Here is a 26,055-nt window from a genome sequence, read left to right on the forward strand (position 1 = left end):
CTTGGTAATAGCTACAAATTCAAAATGGCGCGCAAATTGAAGCAAATCGGAATTCACGAAGTGTAAAGCAAAATGAAGTGATGTAAGAAATAATTAGAAAAAACCTGATATTGTAAGATTTTTTTTTTTGAAGCAAAAAATGCAGCTGATTGTTTTTTAAGAGCCATCTGGTTCTGTAGGATTTAGCCGTACAACTTCGTGTGAATTGGTTTTGTTTTGCATGTTTTAGGACGTTTTTCTCCGTGCCCAAAATTAAGGGGGAACATGAAGAAACAAGGGAATGAAGGAAGGAAACTGTTGAAACCAAGCCCCAATGAAGAGGTTTGTCGGAATTAATCCTGAATCAATACTAGTAATGATTAAGCACTTCTGACTAGCCTCCATCTATATGTGGTTGTTTAATTTCAGGGAGAATTCATGTTAATATTAAATAAACGGAATTTCACTTTTCAGGCGAATATACTCCAAAATGAGAGAGAAAAAAGGAAGAAGCAGCGCTTAAAACAGGTGCGCAAGTAAGACTAATGCTATTAGCGTAAATTGTAGTTGACTTTTGTTTAATTCGTGGGAGTATACGTTGCTTGAAGTTTGAGACTGCGAGAATAGTTTTTGAATTTAATCAGTTAAGAGGACACTACCCTATAAACCCATTAAATACCAAGTACTGATCGTGAATTCTCTTCCTTAGGTGCCATGCATTTCCTCGTAAATCAGTTGCTATTAGGTGTGGGTTTTTTGATCGAATTATATTTTACTTTAAGAGGGCCACAAGTTTTGTCAGAAATTTTAACTGCTGTCGAGCGTTACCCTCATAAAATAACATGTGTTTGTTGCCTGAGTGGAACGGCCAGTTGGAAAAATATTTGGCTTGAGATCATGACATACAAACCAAGCACAGCGAGGTTTTTGCCTCATGACTGAGAGCCAATTATTTTCCTGTTTGACAAACTAAATTCATTCAATAAACATGTTGTAATATGACGACTAAGTGCTGTAAAATTTCAACCTGAATAAGACATGATAGACAGGCACTTGCAGCCACCCTGAGAGCCAAAAAAACTTCTGCAATAACAACTTTTCCTTTATCTTTTCAAGTCAGAACAAGAAACTCCCAATTCCTTGAAAAATGCAACTTTTTTCTCATTCTGTTTTCTTTTAAGTTTTTGCAACAAAGTGACATAAGGGTAGCAGGGCTGGTGTCACAGCAAATTTGGACCTGCTGTGTATTTAGACACCCTGGTCCAAATCCATTAGTAGGTATGGACCGCCCTTTGCAGATTTAGACCCCCCTTAACCAAAGTTTCCTTTTAAGCATCATTTGTATCATATAACCCTAAGCAACATTAACCCTAACCATAAACCCCAAAATCCTAACCATATCTCTAACCTTATCTCTAACCTTAACCCTAACCCTAAATCCCAAAATCCTAACCATATAACTAACCTTAACCCTAAACTTAAACCCTAGTTCTTACTGTTTTCACTTGGGAAGTTAAAGGATGATGTTTTCACTCAGTTTTGTTGAGGGGGTCCAAATTCACAGAGAGGGGACTATATCCGTTAGTGGATTTGGACTGGGAGTCCAAATTTGAGGGGGGTTCAAATAATAATAATAATAATAATAATAATAATAATAATAATAATAATAATTTACATTTATATAGCACAGACACCTATATGAATATATTCAGTCGCGCTTCACAATATCATAAGATAAAAGTATGGCAAAAGTAACTAAGATATAAGAACCTATTGGAACCTACGAGTCTATGTCCACTAAGACACCGGACAGCTTTTTCCTGACCAGCCCTGCTCACATCAGCTTTCACTATGGTTTCCTATGGAACAAGGTGGTTCAGGTTATAGGATAAAGTCTCTTACTCACTTCCATACTGACCTCTCCTCATTCCATGGACACTGAATAGATCTTACTCATTGAATGTCTAGATCAGAGAACAGGAGAAAGCGTTTTCTCGTAAAGTACTAAAGGATGCCAGAAAAAGACAAAATATTGAGCTGAAAGAACTGACCTGTCATCTGAAGGTATGTTACTGTACAGAACTTGTGATAGCATTTCTCACAGAGAACCTTTTCTTTACAAAAAAAAAAAATGAGCTGGACACCTTAAGATTGACAACTATGTCCTGTTGAATTAATCTTTAATTAATCCTTAATCTTTAATCTTTGATAATAGTTATGCACAAGTTAATGATAATGAGATGCCAAAGCCAGAGGCTTATATGGCATAGGTCAGAGAGTTACAATCTGCTACTAAATTAGTCATGAAATAAAAAGAATATATGTTGTGGTTCAAATTTAACCTTTGGTTTGAATTTTTTTAAACTAGTTTCAATTTTTCAAACTGGTTTGTAATTTTTAACACTTAACTCGGTCTAAAATACGGTGTAAAATAAACTCACATTTTAGTCATTTTAGTGATTAGGGTTAAGCATTTATTTCAAATGGTTAGCTTTCGTGTAAGGTTAGGGGTAGCGTTTGGCACCCAGTTTTGTTACTGGGGTTAAGTGCTTTGTTTGAATGGTTTGGGTTATGGTTAGGGTACGATTTCATGCAAGCCCTTAATCGAATGAGAAATACTTGGCTTTGGTGACAACATTATATATTTATTTTTTGGCACTCCTGTAAAATAATATTTTACTTGCAGCACAACAAAATAGAATATTTACAATTCATCTACCATTTCACTAACAAAGTCAAGAAAACATTGAAGTTATTATTGAGCATTTTTGGCCAATTTACATGCACCAGTGAAAGAAATTTCTTTTTCATAATCAAGTTTTACATTTGTTGCTGGGAAAAGTCTGGAAGGGGCAATGAACCCTTTAATGTGACCAAAAGGTGTCACCACTTTCACATAATTCTTTTCAATTTCAAGCACTTTTCCCAGAAGTAAATTTGGGTGGAAAGGAGATTTCTTGTCCACTATATCTATTTTAATTGAAACCACATCATCAACTTTGTACACTTCCTTTCTTGGATTTACTTCAGACTGTTTTATCATTTTGTTATTACACGACTCGGGCAGTGAGAGGGCCAATAACTAAAATCAACCCATCAAAATGCTCTATTGCCGGTCCAATATTCTCTAAGTATTGGACCGGGCACTGTCCCGAATGGTCCCGAATGATGCCGCACTTGTGTCCCTTTGAACTTCAGTCGTATAATAACTCTCTTATTAACCAAGCTTGCTCGGGACCGTACTGGAAGAATATCGGCCCTCGGTCTTTTTTGTACGGACCGAGCGCAGCTCGGTCCGTACTGTCAAGACCTCAGGCCAATATTCTCCCAGTACGGCCCTTGCGCTTGGTTAATAAGATATATGTATTGTAGTTTTCCTATACTGCTTCTTGAATTTCTTTTCTTTTCTGCTTTCCTGGACCTTCTTCAAGATCATGGTCTAATAGTTCCCTTTTGGCCTTCATGTGAAACACTGCTTCATATGGTGTCATGTTGATAGCACGATGATAAGTAATGTTCATGATGTAGGATGCTTGCATTGTGTACTTGCACCATTTGGAAATTTGGAGACCACATGCGCTCATTATCAAGCTTCTCGTGTTTTCTTTGAATGTAAGATTTGACTGTTCCACTAGCCCTTGAGTTGTCGGAGTCCTGGTTGCTCCATGGAGAAGTTGGATCTGATTAGTGCTACAAAATGCTTTCATTTTATTGTTTTCAAATTCACCTCCATTATCTGTTAAAATTTTTTTGGGGTAGCCATAAGTTAAACAATACTTTTGAACTTCATTCAGTACTTCATCAGCAATTTTGTTATGGATAGGGTGAACATTAACAAACTTTGTGCGGTGATCAATAATATTTATAGTCCACTTGTGCTTTGGTTCACATTCACATGGGCAATTTCTGAAATCCATAAGATTAACTTCTATCAAAGAAAGGAATGTTTCAGCTTGAAGAGGACTTACCATGGGTTTCACCCTGGTGGTTATGGGTTTTTGCTCTGCGTGAAAACGGCAAAGAGAAACAAAAGTATTCACAACTTTCTGTGTTACTTTGGAATAATTCTCAGCAATCCATATCTCAGTTTTTTGTTGTCCTCTGTGAGCAATTCTATTATGGCATTTAGAGAGTATATTCAAGAGCATTCCTTTATGTGCAACTTCTCTCCCTTCTGAGGTTAATAACTTCCCATTTGCACATTTCCACTTTTTTCGCTTGATTGTGTTGATTTCAGCCTTTGAAAGCTCCAGTGTTTTGACCAAAGGTGCAATGTCAAGCTCTTGTTCTCTGACTACTTTGAGATAATTCCTCACTCGATGATAGAACTCTTCTTCGACAAACACATTTACTGACGATTTGTTTGTCTTTAAAGACTCTTTTAAGCCTTTAATTTTGGCTTCAAACGTTTCTTTAGAAACACAATTGGCAATTTCATCCAAGGCCTCCATGCCTCACTAGCTAGAAATGGGCCTGTGCAGATTTGTTTAATATATGCAATATGAATGAATTACGATATTGATGTAGAGGAGCCTGAGACGAATGGGTAATAATAAGAGAAAGAAATAAGAGTGAAATTGCAACGATTGCTTGCGTGGTCAAGTGGATAAGGAAGACTACTGCAAATCCAAAAGGTTGGGAGTTCTAATCCTGGTGAGTACTTAGAGATATAAAGAAAGGGAAAAAAGGTATAGTTAGATATTATGGGAGGTTAGATGAAAGGTAATGAGAGGGGTTTGGAAAGAGTAGATTCAGGAAGGAAATAACAGTATAAGGAGGGAGGGGTGGTTGTTGAACTTAAAAATAAACTGAATAAAGAAATTTTCTTATAAGCACAAATTCTTTTTAAGAACCCCCCCAAAAAGCCAAGCCCCTATTTTTCAACCACACCCCAAAAAAGGAAGGCCCTTTTTCAGACAGTTGATAACAGAACTGGTTTAAAAAATTCAAACCAAAGGTAAAATCTGAACCACAACATATACATAAAAAAAAAAAAAAAAAAAAAAAAAAAAAATTGAACTCTGTAACTCTCAAGAGTGTTTTGCTTATGATTTCTCCTTGAATCAAATGTGAAGGTTGAGAGAACACAGAAAACAATCACTAATTTGATTAAGAATCTTCTAACTGTCAAACAACATCTCCTTCTTAGTACCACAGGAAATGTTATCGGAACAGAGTGGAGAACAAATAGATATTAGGTTGTAAAGAACTAAGCAATTTTTGTGGTATTTTAACAATACACTTTTACGAATTAAGAAAATTGATCTGCTCGGAATTCTGTGATAATTTTTAACCATTCATTGAATTAAGGACCAATGGAAGATTGCACAAGAAAAGCGGAAATCAGATTTGGAGAAAAAATATCAAGAAAATGCAGCAGATTTTGGATTAGGACATAGGACCGCTTCCGAGGTACTTTATAGAAAAGGATTCAATTTACAAATTAATTATTTTTTCCACATGAGAATGGTGATGTTTTTATTAAGGATATTGAGATAATTTTGCCTTTTTTTTTTTTAAGGATCAAACAAACTATTCTAAACCAGAGATGACTAAGGAGGAAAGACAAAGGTACTTTCAGTTTTTTTTTGTGTGAGAAGCTTGTTAACCCTTTAACCTCTCAGAGTGATACCCATTGAATTTCTTCTTACAGTATCACCCCCAAAATCAAACATGAATGTCACACAAATAAAGAAAATAATCACTAACTAAAGCAGCTCTTGATTGTTATACAAATTCTCCTTGTCAGCACCATAGGAAATGTATAAAGGACAGTATGGAGAATTTACATGCTCATGTTAGGGTGTGAGAGATTGGTGAGCCCTTACAATAGAGGCAAGGTGACCTAACAAATAATGCAATGGACTCTGGAGTAAGGTCTGGGTCCAAGTCTTGGGTCCCAGTCCTGACTAGGTTGATACTTTACTCTCACCATGCCTCTCTCTACCTAGGAGTTTAAATGAGTATCAGTGAACTGTCAGGGAAGCTTGATGGCATAGCAAGCATTGGAATAGCAAGCCAATCAAGAAGGGGGGAGTTTTGTCGTACTACTTACAGAAATGGGATATTTACCAACAGTTATGGCCCTTGATCTCTTAGACTTATGGTAACCCTTTTGAGTGACCTAGACAGAATTTCTCCATACAATACCAATACAAAATCAATCATACAAGTAATGAGAATAGAGAAAAATATCATTCAGAGGATGATTAGTTGATCTGATTCTAAATTCTCGGCACTATTATAACAAGAATTGTATAGCAGACAGTAACAAGAATTATAAATGAGATCTTGGAGGTGGAATGGGTTAACTTAGTTACAGGTTTCTTTGGGTCATTTTCTTTAGTAAAGAGACTTTTGTGAACTCTTCCAATGCAAGAATTCCATGAAAAATATATTTCCTTCACCAAACATATGGTATCTTTAATTGTCCTTTCTTTTTATCAGAGGTACTAACTTGACTCTCAACTGCTTTTACTTTGTGGTGATATTATATTTTAGGGCATTAGAGAGATATGAGAAAGCAGTAGAACAGGTAAAGGGTGTAACATACCTGTGGTAGACATCTTTTTAAGCATTGGAACACATTTTTCTGGGCTCTGTAATGTATCAAAGCCAGGTGGGATGTTGGAAGAACATGAGGAAAGCTTATAGATCGTGAGCCAAAGGTGAGTGATTTATTAGCTTTCCCAGTGTTCTTGCAGCATCTTAAGTGGCTTTATCACGTTATAGAACCTGCAAAAAATGCTTTCTAATTTGCTTTTATAACAGAACTAGTTACATGCGATAAAGCTTCCACTTGGAAACCGAATTCACTGATGGGACAATGCATACTACGTTCAGTATGTTATAATCTTTGGTGGTTTTCAATAACCTTCAACAGTTGCCACCGTCAGTGTTTCTAGAAACTTGACGTCTAAATTTAACAAAGAAAAGGTTGACGAAATGGGTAGAAGACAAGATGGGATCCCAGAATTTTTGGCCGCTTAAATATGAAGGGTTGTGAACAAATAGACAGGAGAAGGGGGGGGGGGGAAGGCACTTGATGTTAAGCCATCATGATCATTAGGAGATGTTTTGATGTTGCATTGAAGGAAGAGTGCTTCTAAGTGCATGTGGCAATCAGCGTTCCAATGAAAAGCTATGATTTCCTGTTATTTTTAGCTCATGTATGAGAGGGCTAAGATGACTCAGTCAGAGAGAGAACGCACTAAAGCAAGGTATCATTCTTCTTGTGATTTACAATTGTGATTTCTGATCTGTGTTGAAATTCTCCCTCTTTGGTGTCCCTAGACAGTCTCTTCAAGAAAATTATAATTATAATTCAGATTCTCTCTCCAAGGCTGTGCTCTAAGGAGAATTGAATGGAACCCATTGCTTTGAAACTGTGAAATCCAGGGTTCCCAGCACATGCTTTGTATGAAAAAACTAAAACGTCTGAGTTGCTCAAGAGCAAAAGTAAGGTGCCAGGGGCCACTGGGCGCTGCTAGACTACAGCCTTGCTCTCCTACCCCCCACCCTAGGTCCTGGAGATATGTGGATTGTAAAAACTGGGGTATCTTCATCAGATGGAAGAAACCTTTCTATGCTCTCATATTGTTTGCTTCACTTTTATTAATATTTCTTCATTACAGAAATTTTCATTATTTTAGTTATTTTTTTATTCACTTTCTTACCCCTTTTAGGCAGTTAGCCTTAAAGATTGAACGTCAAAGAGCAGCAAGGGTGGCAGCTTTACCTCCAACAGTTGATCCCCTTAAGGTAAAGCAACTTTTGAGTATGGCTAAGGAATCGTCTGGTGCAAAATATTTCAAAGCACCTTGAATTCATCCAAATTTCAACTCTGTCAATGTTCGATTTGATTTTGCTCTGACGAAGGGTTAGCACTCCAAACATCAGTTTTAGAAACTCAACTCAGTTGATAAAACCAAATTATCTTTTAATACCCCCACCCTGCAATGCTGCACCACAGTTTGTCTAGAAACTATAAACACCTCTTTTTATCTATTTGATTTATTTTATCTTGAGTTCTAAATCAAAACTAACATTATGGAGATTGCTAGTAATAGTTTAATAATCAAATGATTTCTCAGGCAGTTTAGATCAAACAAGTACTTATTATACTTAGAAAACCCAACCGGCTTGTAAAGTATTTTTTTAGTTGCCAAAAAAAAAAGGAGTGCTTAGAATCATGTTTTATCCCTAAGTGGTCCAAAATAATGCCTGTGTAACTATAGATACACTAATCTGGTAGAAACAAATATGTGAAAATAAATTGTCTCATGGCTGTTTCATTGATAATATTGCGTAAATTTTAATAAAAATATTTAAATTCTACTTTCCATTTTTTTTTCTAGGACTTAAGCCAGGAGAAAGGTGCGTGAACAAAACATAATTAATTTGTTTGTGGGTTCTCGATCTTGATCAACCATTCTTTTCAAAATTTTTTTCTTTATGGTTTGTGACAATGTATTTTTCATGCTTGTTCTTTTACCAAGACCAACCGCCTTCTGACAAGAAGAAATTTGACAACTACAGTACATCACGGTTTCATTTAAAGCCCACTGTTCTTGTAGAACGAGATATGGATCCAAGTCAGGTAAACGTTTACATGATCAACAACCATTTTTCCAACGGGCAGAACAAGCCTAATTTTTTTACATTTATCAGGAAAACAAGGCAAATGTGAGACAAGTGCAAAGGATGAGTCATGTGTGAGGGACAAATCACAGGATAAATGTTTTGCACTCCCCTACTTGACTTGTAGCTGCCTCTGTTCACCTGAAAAAATGCCAAAAAATCAGGCTTGTGCTGCAGAACCATTTTTCAAAGTTAACTAAGAGGAAGCAGGGCAATCTGCCTTTGAATGTCTCTCTTACCACTGAGTTTTCTATGACTTCGACTTTGTTAAGAACGACTCAATAAATCCGTGGTTAAACTCAAAGTTTTACTATATTCTGACTAAGGACAAAACCTCCTTGGCGAATACTCGATCTTCACAAGGCAAAATCTCGAACGAAGTAAAAGTACTTGACATTTGATCCCTGTCACTCATTTTAAAAATACCATAAAATTTTTGTAATGCAACGTCACGTTCTCCTGAACAGACTTAATAATTATTTCCCAAAGGGGAGAACTCTACTCCACTGATTTCTTACAAGTCTAAATGTTTTACTCCTACAGGAAGATGCTAGAGAAGCTGCAAAAGATGAAGAAGAAAAAATTCGAATAATCATGGAGGTCCCCATCCTTGAGTTTAAATTTTCATTAATTGGTAGTCAAGCAAAAATCACACTGTCTTAATCCTTTTTACCTCTAACAGTGATCAGCATCTAATTTCTTCTTACAATATCACCCCTGAATCACTCTTTAAATGTCATGAGAATTAAGGAAATAATCACCAACTAAAGATTAAAGCTCTTGATTGTTTAACAAATTCTCCTTGTTAGCACCTCAGGAAATGTATAGGGAAAAGAATGGAGAATATACATAGTCATGTTAGAGTGATATTGTAGGGCTGTGGTCCAGCAGTGCTTGGTGGCCCGTGATACCTTATTTTCGCTCTTGAACAACTCAAGAATCTTAGTTTTTTCATAAAAAGCATATGCTGGGCACCCTGGATTTCACAGTTTCAGAGCACTGGGCTCCCTTCAATTTTTCTTAGAGTACAGCCTTGTATTGTGAAGGTTTCGTCTGAGTTTCATGATTCCATCTCTTTTTTTCTGTTATGGTAGGAGGTTCAACGTGGAAAAGCTGAACAGACTGAGAAAGCCAGACTGAGACACAAACATGCTTTGGCGCAGCTACAGTTGGAAGAAGTGAGAACTTGAAGCACTTTTCATTTTTAAGAAATTTTTCCAGGAAACATCCTCCATTCACTGGGAGTCAGACTTGGTCCCAACCAAACAAGCACTCTTACAACCATTGCAGAGTGCACCAAAATATTTGCCCTGATGGTCCAAATAACCAAAAATTCTGCATAGACAAGGATATCTCTGACATGATATTTCTATCGCACATTTACGTTTTCTTTTCACCCAACATTAACATCACAGAATGTACTGATTTTTTCAATGAGTTTATGGTTTTGCAATCTATGTGTTTTGGTAGGATCACAAACGACTGATGGAAGAACTGGACAGTTTGGAGAGATGTGATCGCCAGCGGAGGCAAGAAGCTGTGGCTAGGATCCCTGTAAGTGTTCTTGATTGTTGTTCTAACCATTTTTCACTGCATTACCGCAGTACGGTAGGACTAGAACAGAACATATGCTAACCATGCGAGTAGTCCACCGAATAAATCCCACCCATCCCACCCCAGAGGAGGACATCCATCACACAGTAATCTCGTGTGTGGGAAATTAACATCTCCTACCCCTAACCCTGTAGGAGATGAGACCTCCACTTATTCATCCCTATCCGAGAAGACTAGAATATCTAACCATTTCTTGATGTTATTAGAAAGGTAGCATATTCTTCTCAATTATTTTAAGACCTTGAGTGTTGGTCTGGCCGGGGCTTGAACCTTCGACCTCCCACACAACAGTCCAGCGCTCTATCCATTGAGCTAACCGGGAGGCGATCAAACCTTATCAGATTGTTGTAGACTTCTTGCATTTTCTTTAACCACTTAGGAGTGATCAAGACAGAGTTTCTCCTTACACTATCAATACAACATCAAGCAGACAAGTGATGGGAATAAAGGAAAATATCAATCAGGGGATTATTAGTTGATCCAATACCAAATTCTCCAAACTAACATCATAAGAATTGTATAGCAGACAGTAAGGAGAGTTACTAAATGAGATCTTGGCAGTGAAAGGGCTAAAAACCATGTTTTCTGAAACAAAAGAATATTTACAGGTATTGGTTGAACTGCATTTCACATTGCCAGGTATACTGGGCTTACTACATTGCAAGCAGTGCATGGTTTGCCTTTGTGTTACTCCATGAAAGAGAAGTTTCTGTGGATAAAAAATTTGTATCTCTGTAGGTGCGCATATTTCAGCCTCCACACAAAAGATTGGAAGATGCAGAGGATCGCCAAAGAGACTTGGAGCAAGCATTTGAGGACATGTACATGATGCACACAGGTTGGAGTTTTTGATTTAGATATTCTCTTTATATTTCATGCTATAGCCTGCTTGCAGGCAGTGGTTTGTGTTTTCAAGCGCGAGATTCAGCCTGGTGAACATTTGGTTGCCATATTGACAAGTAGAGGATTTGGTAGGGGTGACAAAGCGCTTTGTCACTCGTCCCAGATCTTCTCTGTCCAAAATGGTGACCAAATATTTGCTGTACTGAATCTCGCACCTGAAAGCATGAACTACCACCCTCAAGCAGGCTATTCATGTCAAAGTTTCCAGGTGCTATTTGTTCTGGAGAGTATTTACAAACAGTTGAACCTCTCAATGGCCACCTTGAGGACAGAAGAAAGTGGCCATTGTAGAGAGGTGGCCACTGAAGACATTTAGTGGTTAGTGGAGGTTTGACTGCAGTGCTTTTCATGCTTCTCAGACTACACAGGTGATCTCACTGTTGCACTGGAACCTCCTGAGCATCTAAGACCCGCATCAGCAGATAGCCTCCTGTCTGGTGAGTATTACACCAAAAGTGGTTTAAAATACAGGTTGGAGTAACAGTTGTTTATTATGTGGTCTGATTGTCTGCTTGAGAATAGTTCTGAGAGACTGTTTTTTGTTAACTAAAGTGACTGACAACTCAACAACTTGAGCAGACGAAATCTTCAGATTGTCAGTTGGGTGTAAGAGGTCTGTTTTTTTTGTTGTTGTGGTAATGTCATCGACAAACAAACTAGATAGAATCACTTAATACCTACTGACAGATTAAAACTGTCCAATCATGAGCGATGTAATGTTCTAGAGCTTAACAACCAGTAACATCATTACAAAACTGACCAATGAACTCTTCCCTTAAGTCTGATGAGGATGAAAACTGTCCAATCATGAGCGATGTAATGTTCTAGAGCTTAACAACCAGTAACATCATTACAAAACTGACCAATGAACTCTTCCCTTAAGTCTGATGAGGATGAAAACTGTCCAATCATGAGCGATGTAATGTTCTAGAGCTTAACAACCAGTAACATCATTACAAAACTGACCAGTGAACTCTTCCCTTAAGTCTGATGAGGACTCATCACTCGGGTTGTCAGAATTTCAGTCACTGTTATTGACAAATATTCATCTGTGGCCTGGTTAGCTCAGGTTATAGACTGTTGGACTGCAGCATGGGAGGTCAAGGGCTAAAGCCCCTGACGAGACCAACACTTAGGGTCTTGAAATAATTGAGAAGAATGTGCTGCTATTGCTACAATGTATGCAAATGGTTTGTCGTTCTGGTCTTCTCACGCAAGGACAATAACCTGTAGGCCCCATCTCCTGTGGCAGGAGATGTGAAAGAACCCAGGCACTTCTAGCAAAGAGTAAGGAGCCTAGCGCCCAGTATCATGGTCTGGTCTCATTTCCGAAAATTGGGGGCCCCTGCAAAATTTCCTTTCAAACTTGTAAACTGCTTAATGCAGTCCAGCTAAGGTGCATCAAAGCATAATCATTTTATTGATAATGTGCTTTACAAATGCCTTGTCATAATGATCTTAGAACCACTCGCACTCTGATGATCAGACTATACAACCAAGTGAGTTTACCTTTCATTTTTAACCCATTAACTTCCATCAGAGACCAAGACAAAATTTGTCATTACAGTATAAATACAATTTCACACAGACAAGTGATGATAAGCTAATTATGATAAAGGATATAATAAAGATATGAAAAAGAAAGAATCAAGTAGCGAATCATTAATTGATCCAATACCAAATTCTCATAACAAAAATAACAAAAAGAAATTTTATGGCAGACAGTAAGGAGAATTACTAATGAGATCTTGGAAGTGGAAGGGTTAAATTGGAAAAAAAAATTCCAGATATGTTATGGTTAATGTCTTTTTTTGCAGAGAGTGATCAAGGATCTGCTGAGTCAGTAGGAGCAAAAAAGGTGTGATAACTGAGAATCAGTGCAGAGCTTTGATGTCTGATCTAGGCTTTGGCTCATCATTTGTAGGATAAGTGCAGGTCTCATGTCTAAGATCATGTCTATGTTACTTTCCTTGATGAGGTGTTTATCTGATTTAAGCTTTGGCTCATCATTTGAAGGATAATTGCAGGTCTACTTTCCTTGATGAGGCATTACTCATTCCAACATGCTCATTTTCTTTCCTTCCCCAGAAAGTGTTTCATGAAAAAAATTTATTTCATATGGACAAAGGCACTTTAAGAAATAATGAGAAGTGTATCACAAAAGAGGGGGTCACAGTGACCTTATAGTCAGTGTGCTGGACTCCAGGTTGAGAGAGGTCTGGGGTCAAGAGGTTTGGATTTGAGATCTGGCTGGGTCTTTGTGTTGTAATCTTGGACAAGACACTTTACTCTCACAGTGCCTCTCTTCACCCAGGAGTAGAAATGAGTGCTGGAAAATTGTCAGGAAATCCTGATGAATTGCTGGGGGGGGGGCGGACTTGTGATAGACTAGTGTCCCATCCAGGGGGGAGTAGTAATACTCCTAGCTGCTTCATGCTACGTGCAAGTTGGGAAAAGCTCTCTCTGTTGGACCAGTAGGCTCAAGTACAGACTTCACCTTGTCACAATATAACTCTAGTTCTTTCAGAGAGTTCTTATGCACATTCCTGGTTTTCATCCCTATTACAACTTCCTGAAAATTCTACTTTTAATTAGCTTTGTACACTCTTTTAAAGACATCAGCCTCTAACCCCACAGCTGTAATTTTTAATAATCTCACATAGAGTGGGTATATCATATCCTGGTCCACCTTTCCTAAGGGCCATGCAGTCAGTGAGGCAAGAGATAATCTTTAGAGGCTAGGTATTGGTAATTCCTACGTGGTTGATCACTTCCACTGTTTTTTAATTTAGTTTCTTACCCTGTTGTTCCTCTCACAAGAAATCAATAGCAAACATTTGATTTCATTTTCTAATAACTTTTCCAACAGCCACCACAACCACCTGATGCAGTTGTTCCTGATGAGAGCTCAGAAGGAGTGGGACATGGTGCTGAGCCTGAGGCTGGGCCAGAAATCGCACCCTCAGGCCATGGTGCCCCAAAGGGGCCTTCTGAAGGTGTACCCCCTGCAGATCCACTGCGACGACTCTTAAAAAGGATTGAAAGGCAGCGTGACCAGTGGAAGGAAAGACAGCCCCCAGAAGGAAGGCAACCTCCCAGTGCAGCAGAAACAGGTTGAGATAATGTGGAATGAATTAAATTTTATAAAATAATTTGCATTTTGTGAAGTTGAATGTCATTGTTGCAGCCAGTACAAGTGGACCTTTGTGCAGAGATAGCTGATCAATGGCCAATAGAGTTTTCAATAGAAAGGAAAATATGAAAAAGGTGTGGGGATGGTGATGAGACATCAGGTCACAGAACTATAAAAAAAAAACAAAAAACTAACTTTAACAGCTAACACAATTACTGGTAACCCAGTAGTTTACATTGTGGGCTATAAACAAATAATTCAAATTGAACATAACATTGTTAAGAATCGCAACTGGCCGGAGGCAAACCAGTTGGCTATTTACAAGCATGGCCGAGGATTTGAACTTGGAGCTACTGTGAAACAAATCCAGGTAGTGGTCAGGGCGGGACTCAAACCTGGGAGCGACAGATTGCGTGTCCGACACACTGACCACTCAGCTACGTGGCCTCCAACTGTGGTTTAGAAGTGGCATTGAAGGGTGGAAGGAAGATATCAAGATTGATGGGGTTCTGTGTAGTTGTGTTAGAACCAGGGGAAAACTTATCTCCAGTTTCAAAGTAATATTGAACATTAATATAGTGAGGGGGACATGTGGATAGACATATAATGCCTGCCAAGAGTGGGTAGGTGTTAAAAGGAGACAATGCTAAAACATAAATTCTGCAAAACATACAAAAGGCGCAACAGTGCAAAGAGGCCATTGCCATGTGCTGAAGACATGAAAAGGGGTAATCAAGATTTAGTTGTAATGAGTTGAAATTTTTTCTTTGTTTGTTAATTAGGGTGATCTTTGATTTATTTCATGTTTGAAAGAGCTGTGACATAATTACTGAATGAAAAACTTAAAACCATTTTCATCAGCAATTGATGCCTTTTCAATTTCTACTCTGTCTATCTACTGCTAGGAATTCCTCAATCAGCTGCTGCAACAGTGCTGCCCCAAAGAACCCAGGAATTCAGGTATGATTGCTGAATCAAAGATTAAAATACTCTGAAAATAGTGTTGCTTGTGAACCATATTCTCCCAGGGCATTATGAAACAGAAAACATGTGGGAATTTAGATCCTTGACCCAAGGTTTAAGGATGTGGGAGATGACATGCAATCAGTGGTTCTCTTACTTAGTATTAATTGTGGCAGTCATCAATAGGCAAACCTTTTATTTATAACTAATGCATTCTGTTGCAAATTTTACTGTTACTTTACTTTGTAGATATTGTACAATCTTTTCACCCAATGTGCTGTCTTGGAGAGAATGTATTTCTGTCATGACAAAACCAATTAATGACTGAGAAGAAGACCAAAAAAATGCCAAATATTTTTCTCTCAGGATTCCAGACACTATCCCATTTTCTACCACCCCAGAACAATTCCCTGAAGCCGAATTTTCAGGAGAAGAGGAAGCAACAGAAACTGGGAAGTTTGATGAAGCTGAAATGGAAACAGGGCAGCCAAGGCCAGAAATAGGGCATGAACTTGACAGAGTAAACCCACCAGCAAGTGGTGCACGGACATTGCTCCATCCATTAGAAGCTGCACAACGATCTCGCACCACCACCACCATGGTGAGAGGGGTTTAAATCATTTAGGAACGGCAGGATCAGAGTGCTTATTATGGTTTTGTAGTTAAGCCCTAGTGCTGGAGAAATTCATTCTCAACATGCGAGAACACTGGAGCTTGTTACCTGTTATGGTTTTGTAGTTAAGCCCTAATGCAGGAGAAATTCATTCTCAACATGTGAGAACACTGGAGCTTGTTACCTGTGGTTTGAAGACAACATTTATCATGCAACACCAGTTGGTTTCAATATAAAAAGGATTGCATCTTGTAGTATAATTTAGTAACAACTCATTGTTTCTCTGATTTTATATCAGCCCACAGCACAACTCAGCCAACAAGAAGCTCTTCTGGAGCAACAGAAACTCAAACTGCAACTGCAACAGCAAAATCTTCTACAACAGCAACTAGAGCAGCAATTGCAAGACTACCAGAGGCAACTTGCTGACATTTATGGACATGTGGATATGGATGAAGGTCTATCAGTGCCTGATCAAAGGTCCACTCTGGAAGAGCCATTTACTCATAGCCCCCCTTATGACAGTGACCCATTTCTGACAAACACTGTAAGTCACCTACCCTAAGTTAACTGCAGTTTGCTTTAACTGACTATGGAATTGGAGGTAGACTTGTAATTACAAAAGTGAGATATTTGGTAAAATTAAGTTTTGTCTTCTTTTATTTCAGACTTTAGAGGGAGTAGAGGATACAGAAGGCAAGTCATTTCATGTCCAAGCCTCACACAATTCAGTACCTCAAACAGAAGGACCCAAAAGTCCTTCAACAGGAGGTTCTCCATTGCTTTCTGATGCCCTTGAGTCATCAACATTAGGGAGTGTCACCTCAGATGAATCTGGTATGTCCTCAGATTTGCGAAGAACATTACAAGCAGCACACTTGACAGCAGAAAAGGCTGCTCATTTTAGGACAACAGAGAGGGACATTTTAAAGAAGCCTGACCAGGGACATTTGGATGATTTCCCCTCTAATGGAGGTCAAATGTATTTAGGAAGGGACACAGTTTCTGGTGGAGCATCAAGCCCTCAATCTGAGGAGCTTGTTAATGTTTCAACTCCATCAACTCTTTCGCTAAGTGTGACTTTGTCTTCTGATCTGAGTGTGACGGCTGCTGCATCACATACCTCTCACACTGGTCATGTCTTACTTGACACTAGGGGTGTATTTCCACCCACCTTCCAAGGTTGGTCACGATACTCTGACATCAGGGACACAACAAGGATTGCAGCTGCCACATCATTGCTTAATAAGACAAAGGCCTCACAAGGCATAGGTTTTTCTCAGCCATCATCAGCAAGTGTACAGCAATTTTCTGTATTGTCTTCAAGAACTGAGCCATCAACTCACTTTTCCAGAGCTGTGGCACCACCAGTTTTGAGCAGTGGGTTAGCAACAAATATCCCTGGCACCCTGCCATCAGCAATTGTAACTTCTAGTTCTTCAATAGAATCTACAACACCTAAAATGTCTGCTTTTCAACACACTCAATCTGGTTATTCTCCAGGGTATGTAGACTTCTACCAGCAAAAGATGGAAGAAGAACAACAGCTTTTTGAAACTCAAAGAAATCGTGTTCAGCGTCACAGTGACTTGTGTAAAAAAACAAATCCAGGTGGTCTGGGTTCTGACACATACCAGGATGGAGGAAGTGCAAGCAAAAGTGCACCTCCCATAAAACCCTTCACGAAAACAAGCCCCTCTCTTTGGGAGAAACCTGTCAGAGCTCATACATATTTGGGAAGGAACACAGGGTACACAAACAAAGAGAATGTGGGTTTTAGGGCAAATTCTTCAGCATTTATGGGGCAGGACAGATTACAGGCTATCTCAGAGAGGCTTGGTGCCTTTGAAAAAACAATGACCACTGCAGCTAATTCTGCTGTTGTAACCTCATCCAGTTATTCCCAGAAGCCTTTGTCCACAAGTAGAGAGTGGAGTCATGGCTCTGGCACAGAGTATTTATCACTTCCACATGAATCTGAAGGTCAAGATGCTCGGGGCAGCATAGGCTCAACATTTTCTACCTTGTCAGAGCTCACAGAAATGATGACCCGCTTGACTTCCACAAGTGACGAGTCTGAGAGCACATCATCCAAGGCACAGGGAGCATCAGGTGCCTTAGAGGTACATTCTTTTAGTACCCATGGGAGACAAGTAGGCTATGTCCCAGGCAGAGCTTCAATAAAGGGACCTGGCTCATCAATTAGCCAACCATCTCTCACTACCTTTGAAAGAAACATTAATTTAAGAGGCTTATCTGGGGAAGGGCGTTCAGCCTCAAGCACTGTGAGCACTTTAGCTACAACAGCGCCCTTGAATTCAGCACTTACTCGTGTTGCGTTTGAGAAAAGAACAACATCATCGGGTACTGTGGAGCAACCACTGAATTCACAAGGATCACGCTTGACCAGGGGCTCAGATGGGAAGCAATGGTTTGTACTTTCTCGATCACATACTTTGTCATCTGGAGGTGGAATGTTAGAGAAAGATGGAGGCATCCCAGAGGAGGGTGGTGCTGATAATGTGTTCTCTGATGCAAATGAAGGCAAAAGTAAGTCTGTGATCTGTTCAGGAAGAATTTCAAATTTTTTAAAAAATATAAATATTTTATCAACTTTAAGAACTCTGTGGTGGCCAATTCACATTATCAACTCAGTTGATAAAACCAAATTATCTTTTATCTTCGCTCCGATGAAGGGCTAACCCTCGAAACGTCAGCTTTTGTAATCGTTACGGTGGCCAATTTACCATTTCAACTTTGTTGATATATCCAAATTATATCTTTTAGAACTCCCCACTGACTGAGGTATTACAAATGTTTGTAACGTTAAATCACAGCCAGCTGACCACAAAAGACAAAGAAGTCGCAAACTTGATGTTGCTTTTATTTAAACCCAATCAATGCTGTGAAGACGTCTAAATAGTGCATTTCAATATGCTTGAAAAGGCAAAAGGACTGTGTTTTAAAATAATTAATTTCAAGAAAAAAGATTACAAACCCCATTCAAAGAAATTTGGGCTTACATTTGATGATTGAAGGGTTTCTGAAAATATTAGCTCATATAAGCTTTCAAACTAACAAAGCATTTTCTACTCTGAATTGGAGTTGAATACTTTTTGTCTTTTGTACCTCTTTGTGGACTTCATTTCAGTTTCTGGAGTGGCTAAGGTCAGTGACTGATTAGCATACACTCTCAATTACTTCGCATAGCCACCCTGAAAGACGGGAAAAATCAATACCATTTTTGTTACTTGTGAAAACAATTGCATCAGGCTTCTGATTGATCATACTATATTTTTCAGTGGTGGAAAAAATTGTATGACCAATGGGATTGCTTCTCATCAAAGAAAGATGATTTTTATTTGGCAAGTTTGCACTTGGTAAATCTCAGTACTAATATAATAAAGTGTAGTAAGATATGACAAAATTGTTTTCTCCTTTTCTGTATCAAGGTCACTTATTATGTGGAGCAGAGACTGGGTCAGTGGCATCAATTTCCTCAGGAAGTCTTTCATCTACCACAATGCATTCTGGTACTACTGAGGAACCCAATGAAACATCACCCACCAACAGTGAGCCACAAGGACCCACACATTCAATGGTAAGCTTACTTTATGGGGGCTTTGCTGTGGCAAGTGTTTTTCAGTTCAAACTTGAATGAATGTGCTTTCTATCTAACCAATCATGAGCAAGCAGACAATTGATGTAAATTGGGTCCTCAACCTGTTTTGTGTTTAGTGCAGATAATTTTTTAGCTTGGACTCCTAACTGGTCGATGAGTGATGATTCATGGTACCACGTCACCCCCAAAACTGTATTTGGCAAAGTGAGAGATTTTCTCACCATATTTTGTTTCTTTAAACTAAAACAAATACTATCCTGTATTGCAAAATACAAAATGAGCACTGATTCCTTAAATGAAAATGTTCACAGAACATGCAAGGACATACACAGGGGAGTAGGAGAAGGGGTGATATGCTCTAAGTTTATTTTGTTGTTAGAGCAACAGGAACAAGTATTGTCTGTTGTGAAAAGTTATTGGTTTATGGTATCTTGTGTCGTTTTATTTTCAGGTATTTTCTACCTCCCTTGAGACCCCTGGTGATTCCTCTCCATAGGCTGCCTGCACTTAAGAACTAAACCACATACCAAGTGTGGTCAAACATTTGAGATGTTTTGGAAAATTTATGGTAATGGAGTGAGGAAAGCTTTGATAAACATCATGGAAATAATTTGGATATATCAACAAAGTTGAAATGGTAAATTGGCCACCGCAACGATTACAAAAGCTGACGTTTCAAGCTTTAGCCCTTTGTCGGAGCTATTTTGCTCCGACGAAGGGCTAACGCTCGAAACGTCAGCTTTTGTAATCATTATGGTGGCCAATTTACCATTTCAACTTTGTTGATGTATCCAAATTATTTCGTTACTCCCACCGACGCAGCCCCAAACAGTTTCTTTCGAAACTATCAGCCTTTAATCATGGAAATAAACCAATGAAAGAAATGGTCTCCATATTTTTTCAGTAACCACAGAGCATTTGTTGTCTAGGAGTAACTTATTTCATGCAGAGCTTGTATTTTATTCTTAATAACTGTCATCAAACTTGAAAATAAATCCAAGCAATCTAAAGAATTTGTTAGGGTACAGTTAGGAAACACTCCTATAAATCTGAAGGTAATTTTTGTAGGAAACCTTTTTCTTAATAAAGATAGCCTTTGAATCTCACATTTATATAAATATCAATAAAATGATCCAGTCTTTTAAAATTCAGGATAGATAAACTGCCTTTTGTTAACCATGTTGCTGGCCTTCCAAATCATGCACAAGTTGTGTTCTCATTCTTATGTACATTTAAATTATCAAATCGCGATCAAATTTCTGTCCTTCAAATTCTGAATGTAATGGAAGTTGCAACCTTTGAACCATGCTGTTCTCAACTTAAACAATGAAGTCTTTGGAAAATAAATGTACTTAAGAACAGAACTATGGGTGAATTTCCCTTGACCAAAAAAAAAAAAAATTAAATAAAAATAATAAATAAAAGAAAGCTGCATCTTTTTAAAACTAGCTGTTCATATCTTTAACTACGAAGTCTGGAAAATTAAATGTATTGAAGAACAAAACAGAAGATAAATTTATCTCAGCCTAAAATACAAATAATAAATTATTGCTGGGTTGTTGAAACTCCACTGCTAATATTCAAGGTTTCCCCAATGAGTTTAAATGTGCCAGAGTTTGAGAATTCAGAAAATCTTCTGTCCAATGACAGTGATGTCTAAAAACCAAACAAAATTAAAATTTTTCATAATGATAGGATATCAGTAGTAATTAAGTTGTTGTTAATGAAAATATTCTAAGAAAATTGGATTCAAACTGAAGGAGTCATCTGTTACTCACTAGGAGTAGAAAGGGGGTAGTGCCAGCCCATCAAAAACAACCCTTTTTATTATCCAACTACACTCTGTAGAGTACAAATATCACATGGTATTGGTAATCCTGAGAACTGCTTAGACAGGTTTTCTTGCATCGCCCAAGTGACAAATTGGATTGAAGTTACAAAAACAATGGTGAACAATTTAAAACATTTTTCAGACAACCAAGAGTCTGAATGGCTGGTGAATATTGATCCAAGTTCATAAGATAAATCAAATGAAGAAAAGCAGTTAACGACAATGAAATTTCAACATTTACTGAAGAAAATAGAAACAGCGACATGAATGTGCCAATTCTGTTCTGTTTTGCATACTTCTGTCATGAACTCCCCATAAATAAATATCTGCAAAATTCGCCCGCACTGAAATAACAATTGGGTGTGTTGGATAATAAATAACATATTGAACATTTTGCTATGTCCTAACACTGAGTATAATTTTTTAATTGTCATTTGTATTTTGACTCACTCTACGGGCTTGTCAAAATATTGCACAATTTGTAAAAGTGATACTACACAACAGAACTTATAATAAGTTATAACCCACCCATTAATTTTGGCATGATTTTATTGGTTAGTTTATGTCACATGGTGCAAAATCACAGGACAGTTATCACACAATAACCCCCATCTACGTTGAAATTTGTCCTCTGATTTTTTTTCCGTGAAAAGAAACATAGTCAACACAAGAGTTTCAACTTTTCCGTTCTCCTATTTACGTGGAAGGCAACCAAACTCGTTTTTTTTTTATTGTTTGCTTGCGTCAATCATGTGCATTTGCCATCAGATCACCACTGGCATTTTTACTGTTTACGTGCAGTTTAATTGCAATGTGAAAATTAATGGGAGGGTTATAAAATGAATAAACCCCGTTCTGGCTTGCTGGTATGTCGGCTGATAATGTCCTTGGCTGAGAGATTGTCCTCAAAATTTCATATTTGCCCTCGAAGCTTCACTTCTCGGCCAAATATTCATTTTTCGAACAACCTCTCAGCCGTGGACATTATCAGCCAACATACCAGCCGCCCAAAGGGATTTATTTACTAAATATATTTATCAGTTATCTCTGACAGTTCACTCGTACAAAATTATACTCCTGAGCAGAAAGTGGCATTGAGAGAGTTAACCCTTTCACTCCCACAAGTGATCAAGAAAGAATTTCTCCTTACAATATCATGCAGACAAGTGATGAGAATAAAGAAAAATATCAATTAGGGGCTTATTGGTGGATCAATACTAAATTCTCCAAACTAACATCCTAAGAATTGTTTAACAGACTGTAAAGAGAATTATGAGTGAAAAGGTTATCTGTGTTGTCCAAGAAGACAGTGACCCTGTAAAGTCTTGAACCCAAACCTTGCAAGTAGAATTCAGCCCACTTAGCCAGAAGAGACACACACAAAAAAGGCCCAGACTTCTCAATTTGGACTTGATTGCCACCTTTAGACCACAGTATCCTCTAATAGTATAAATCTACTTGCTCTCTATCACAAATGCACCCCCCCCCCTCCCCCAGGGCTGGCATTCTAGCTGGAAGGAGCACTATTGATCATAATAGCTTCATGCTAAGGAAACTGCAATAAACTCTGCCTGAATAGGCCACTTGGCCTGGGTCCAGACTTCACATACCTTTCACCAATTACTAGGATCAGTAAATATGATGAGTTAACTTACCGCTGTTGGAGATAATTTCAAATTGTCATCCTTTAATGATATGGAAACCTAAAGAAAAGGATACCAAAATAAAGATTTGTACACAACTAAAAGTGTCATCTGCCCTTTTTACAAATGGGCCCAGAAATAATTATGGATTGCTTAGGTAACATTTGACCCATTGAATCAAACCAAAGTGTTAGCAGTTTCTCGATTCTGCTATTCTGTAGCCTGCAGTGCCGGTGTATTTTGGGCACACGAGTGCACATTTTCGTATTAGGCTGCCATCTTAGATTTGGTAGCAGTGGAGGATTGGGGCGAGGAAATATTTGTTGAGGGAGTAGGTGTTAAGTGGAAAAATGGGCAATGGGGGAGGGAGGGGAAGGATTCCAATAATAATAATAATAATTATAACTCAACAATAATTATGGTAACTCAACTGTAATTCAACTGATGGACTAGTGACCCTCAATCCTAAAAGTGTTACAATAAGAATTAAAAGATATTTGAGGATTACAAAACTGGTTGACAGGTCTCTAAGAATGTAAGCTAAAGACTAAATGAAGTAAAATATGTCGCTTGGATTGCATTAAGTTATATGCAGACTGGACTGTTCTACTTCATCATAGCCTGTTAAAAAGCGTCTGTAAAAGCCCTTTCCGAAAGAAACAACTGTTGTCTCCTCTCTCTTGAGGTTATTGGGTAGTTGATTCCACAATCTGGTTGCAGATACACTAAAGGTAAGCCTTCCTCTCTCGGTTTTGCAATTGAAACGAAGGCAGGTGAGATTTCATTTAATATAATGGCCAGTTCATGTGTGTAGGTCTGCATTAAATTTGAATAAAGGCTGATAGTTTCGAAAGAAACTGTTTGGGGCTGCGTCAGTGGGAGTAATGAAATAATTTGGATATATCAACAAAGTTCAAATGGTAAATTGGTCACCGTAACGATTACAAAAGCTGACATTTCCAGCGTTAGACCTTCGTCGGAGCGAATAGAGGAATTGTGGGTTGTGTGTGCTTTTAAAGGCAGAAAATTTGCCTGCATTAAATTTGCCTGCAGTGCAAGCATCTTATTGGGGCAAGTTAAGATAATAAGAGTTAAGATAATAAGTTTATTAAGATAATAAGCTAGTAATCATTTATCCGAACACCATGTTTGATTAAGAGTCAGGGTAGATGGTGGGGGTAGGGGGTGCGTGAAGGGCCCTCTCCTTATTTTTTAACTGCCACTCCCCCCTTGGTACAAATTACTTTCTATACCCAGCCTTCCAATGCCATTAAAATCAAAGATGACAGCCATTTTTTGCTAACAAAATACTGAGTACTTGCTGGAATCAAATTTGAGTATATTGTATATATAAGCAGGACAGCTTCCTTGTAAACACTCAAAGACTTAAGTACACTTACTTAATTTAACTTCTTCATAGAGAAGGAGTCTTGCTAATTACTTGAAAAGTTTCACGCTGTTTGACCTTGCGTAGAATATCTTGTCTACAATTATAACCAAAGTAAAGTTCTGGGAAAGATGTCTGTATAACCCTATACCAATCAAAAACAAAGCCATAATCCCAAAGGTAATCTATTGTTTAGCCTCTGCTTTCTTTTATCCAAGAATTGTATACATAATGAAGTATGGGGTTATACAGAAATCTTGCCAAGTTATGCTTCTGCCAGATGACAAATGAACTCCTTCACCTTAAAGATTGACTATCTCTCAATTTCTCCACTGAGTATCAATCATGGTTGCAAACTAACAAAGCTTTTGATAAATAAATTCTTCAGTCACCACAAAAGCAGTATTATGAAGAAATGTGTGCAGAATATCCATGCTGATGTTAGAGTGTAAAGAGTTAAAAGCTCCTGATTAATCATCTGCAAATGTTAATTTTTAATTTAGAAATATATTCCAAGCTATTAACTTATTAGCCTTTCATCAGATACAAGGCCGTAGCCAGACTTCAGAACAAGATGAGACAAGTTTTGAACGCTGAAGGAGTGAGCCACTAGCGGGGGGCCTGAGGGCATGCCCGCCCCCTCCCCCCCCAGGAAATTTTGAACTCTCGAGGCTCACAAATGCTCTTTTAAGCATTTTCAGTGGCATTTTTCTTCAGAAAAGTCAATCTTGGGCAAAATTAAGACGAGGCCTCGTCTTGCCTTGAGCTAGATACGGCCCTGAGAAACAACTGACTTTAAAACTGCAACTGTTACTTCCTGTGTTTCGTAAATGAAGATATGAGTGGAAAATCCTTTGCTGCATATCATAGAAAAATCAAACAAAATTCCATGCGAACGCAAATCAGTAAATAGACCTTGAGACTACATAAAAACAAAATTTTACCTTTTTGGATGTCGAGTCATCCCCCTCCATAGCGATCGATGCTTTCTCATGTTGACGAAACAGTTGGAGTTCTTCGTTTGTTTCCTTCCACATACCGTAGTATTTCCGCGCGAGTGACAAATATTTTGCCGCGTTGTTTTTCTCTGCTTCCAAAGCTTCCAGAAGATCGGCTTCCATTTTCAAAGCCCGCTCCTTGACAAGTTTCTCCATCTTAACCAATCTCTTTGCGTTGTTTTCTTCCTTACGCCTTTGTTTTCTTCGTTTCTGTTGACGTCTTCGTGCCACGCGTCTGTTTTGCCGTCTCTGTTCTATTATCGCAGGATCTAAGGCTCCTTCACTTTTTCCCTCGCCATTAGTAGCATCCAAAGGAGTGCCAGTGTCTTTCAATTCTTGTTCTTTTGCTCTTTCGCTTTTTCCGTTGCAATTGGAAGCATTTAATGGACCGCTGGTGTCTTTCATTTCTCGTTTCACTGTTTCTCCGACGGTTGACTTTGCTTTCGTCAACCAAGCTGGTGAAGATGACGGAGCCGCCATCATTGTGATGTCAGTAGTGATGTCAGGTTCGCGCCAAATTGAGCCAAATTGAGCCAAATTGGTTTCACCGTGAGAAGGCTGGCGACAAGGGTACCTCATAATATGCAGGGGAAGGGAGGGTAGGCCTGTCCCGATTTTATGCTCTGCAACATTCAGTCAACTTTTAAGCATAATGGTGATTTGTTTATCAAGAGCATGATTATAGACAGAGTTGGATGACACCATGTCCTTTTACCGGTAAGTCAAAAC

General features: G+C 38.4%; 2 protein-coding genes across 4 annotated transcripts; one reads left to right on the forward strand and one right to left on the reverse strand.

The window, feature by feature from the left end:
* Window positions 1–20,058, forward strand: LOC111329743 (uncharacterized). Of its 2 annotated transcripts, XM_022934506.2 has the most exons (24): window positions 1–82; window positions 230–321; window positions 454–507; window positions 1,948–2,043; window positions 5,290–5,391; window positions 5,501–5,550; window positions 6,481–6,514; window positions 7,144–7,199; window positions 7,665–7,740; window positions 8,337–8,355; window positions 8,478–8,578; window positions 9,163–9,219; window positions 9,714–9,797; window positions 10,090–10,173; window positions 10,972–11,071; window positions 11,496–11,573; window positions 12,954–12,994; window positions 14,006–14,249; window positions 15,175–15,229; window positions 15,599–15,833; window positions 16,144–16,392; window positions 16,514–18,395; window positions 19,298–19,446; window positions 19,919–20,058. In XM_022934506.2, exons 2-24 carry the CDS (start codon window positions 265–267, stop codon window positions 19,961–19,963), a joined length of 3,948 nt encoding a protein of 1,315 aa, XP_022790241.2. In that variant the 5' UTR covers window positions 1–82; window positions 230–264; the 3' UTR covers window positions 19,964–20,058. The 2 variants fall into 2 exon arrangements, with proteins under 2 accessions (XP_022790241.2, XP_022790240.2); XM_022934505.2 differs by lacking the exon at window positions 19,919–20,058 and having other exon boundaries at window positions 19,298–19,506.
* Window positions 18,712–26,044, reverse strand: LOC111329744 (uncharacterized). 2 transcript variants are annotated; one of them, XM_022934508.2, is made up of 3 exons: window positions 25,273–26,044; window positions 22,954–23,001; window positions 18,712–19,060 (listed from the first exon to the last, which is right to left on the reverse strand). In XM_022934508.2, exons 1-3 carry the CDS (start codon window positions 25,903–25,905, stop codon window positions 19,043–19,045), a joined length of 699 nt encoding a protein of 232 aa, XP_022790243.2. In that variant the 5' UTR covers window positions 25,906–26,044; the 3' UTR covers window positions 18,712–19,042. The 2 variants fall into 2 exon arrangements, with proteins under 2 accessions (XP_022790243.2, XP_022790242.2); XM_022934507.2 differs by having other exon boundaries at window positions 18,712–21,123.
* Window positions 26,045–26,055: the final 11 nt, after the last annotated feature.

This window comes from Stylophora pistillata, chromosome 7 (assembly GCF_964205215.1).
Source record: "Stylophora pistillata chromosome 7, jaStyPist1.2, whole genome shotgun sequence".
NCBI lineage: Eukaryota > Metazoa > Cnidaria > Anthozoa > Scleractinia > Pocilloporidae > Stylophora > Stylophora pistillata.

Excerpts from the sequence above, each read along its gene's own strand:
- LOC111329743 (XM_022934505.2), top strand. The coding sequence starts at position 265 with ATGAAGAAACAAGGGAATGAAGGAAGGAAACTGTTGAAACCAAGCCCC. Across the intron at positions 10,174-10,971 it reads AAGCTGTGGCTAGGATCCCT|GTGCGCATATTTCAGCCTCC; the intron begins GTAAGTGTTCTT and ends GTATCTCTGTAG. Across the intron at positions 15,230-15,598 it reads CAAAGAACCCAGGAATTCAG|GATTCCAGACACTATCCCAT; the intron begins GTATGATTGCTG and ends TTTTTCTCTCAG.
- LOC111329744 (XM_022934507.2), bottom strand. The coding sequence starts at position 25,905 with ATGAGGTACCCTTGTCGCCAGCCTTCTCACGGTGAAACCAATTTGGCT. Across the intron at positions 23,002-25,272 it reads ATGACTCGACATCCAAAAAG|GTTTCCATATCATTAAAGGA; the intron begins GTAAAATTTTGT and ends CCTTTTCTTTAG. Across the intron at positions 21,124-22,953 it reads TGAAATTATCTCCAACAGCG|ACATCACTGTCATTGGACAG; the intron begins GTAAGTTAACTC and ends TTTGGTTTTTAG.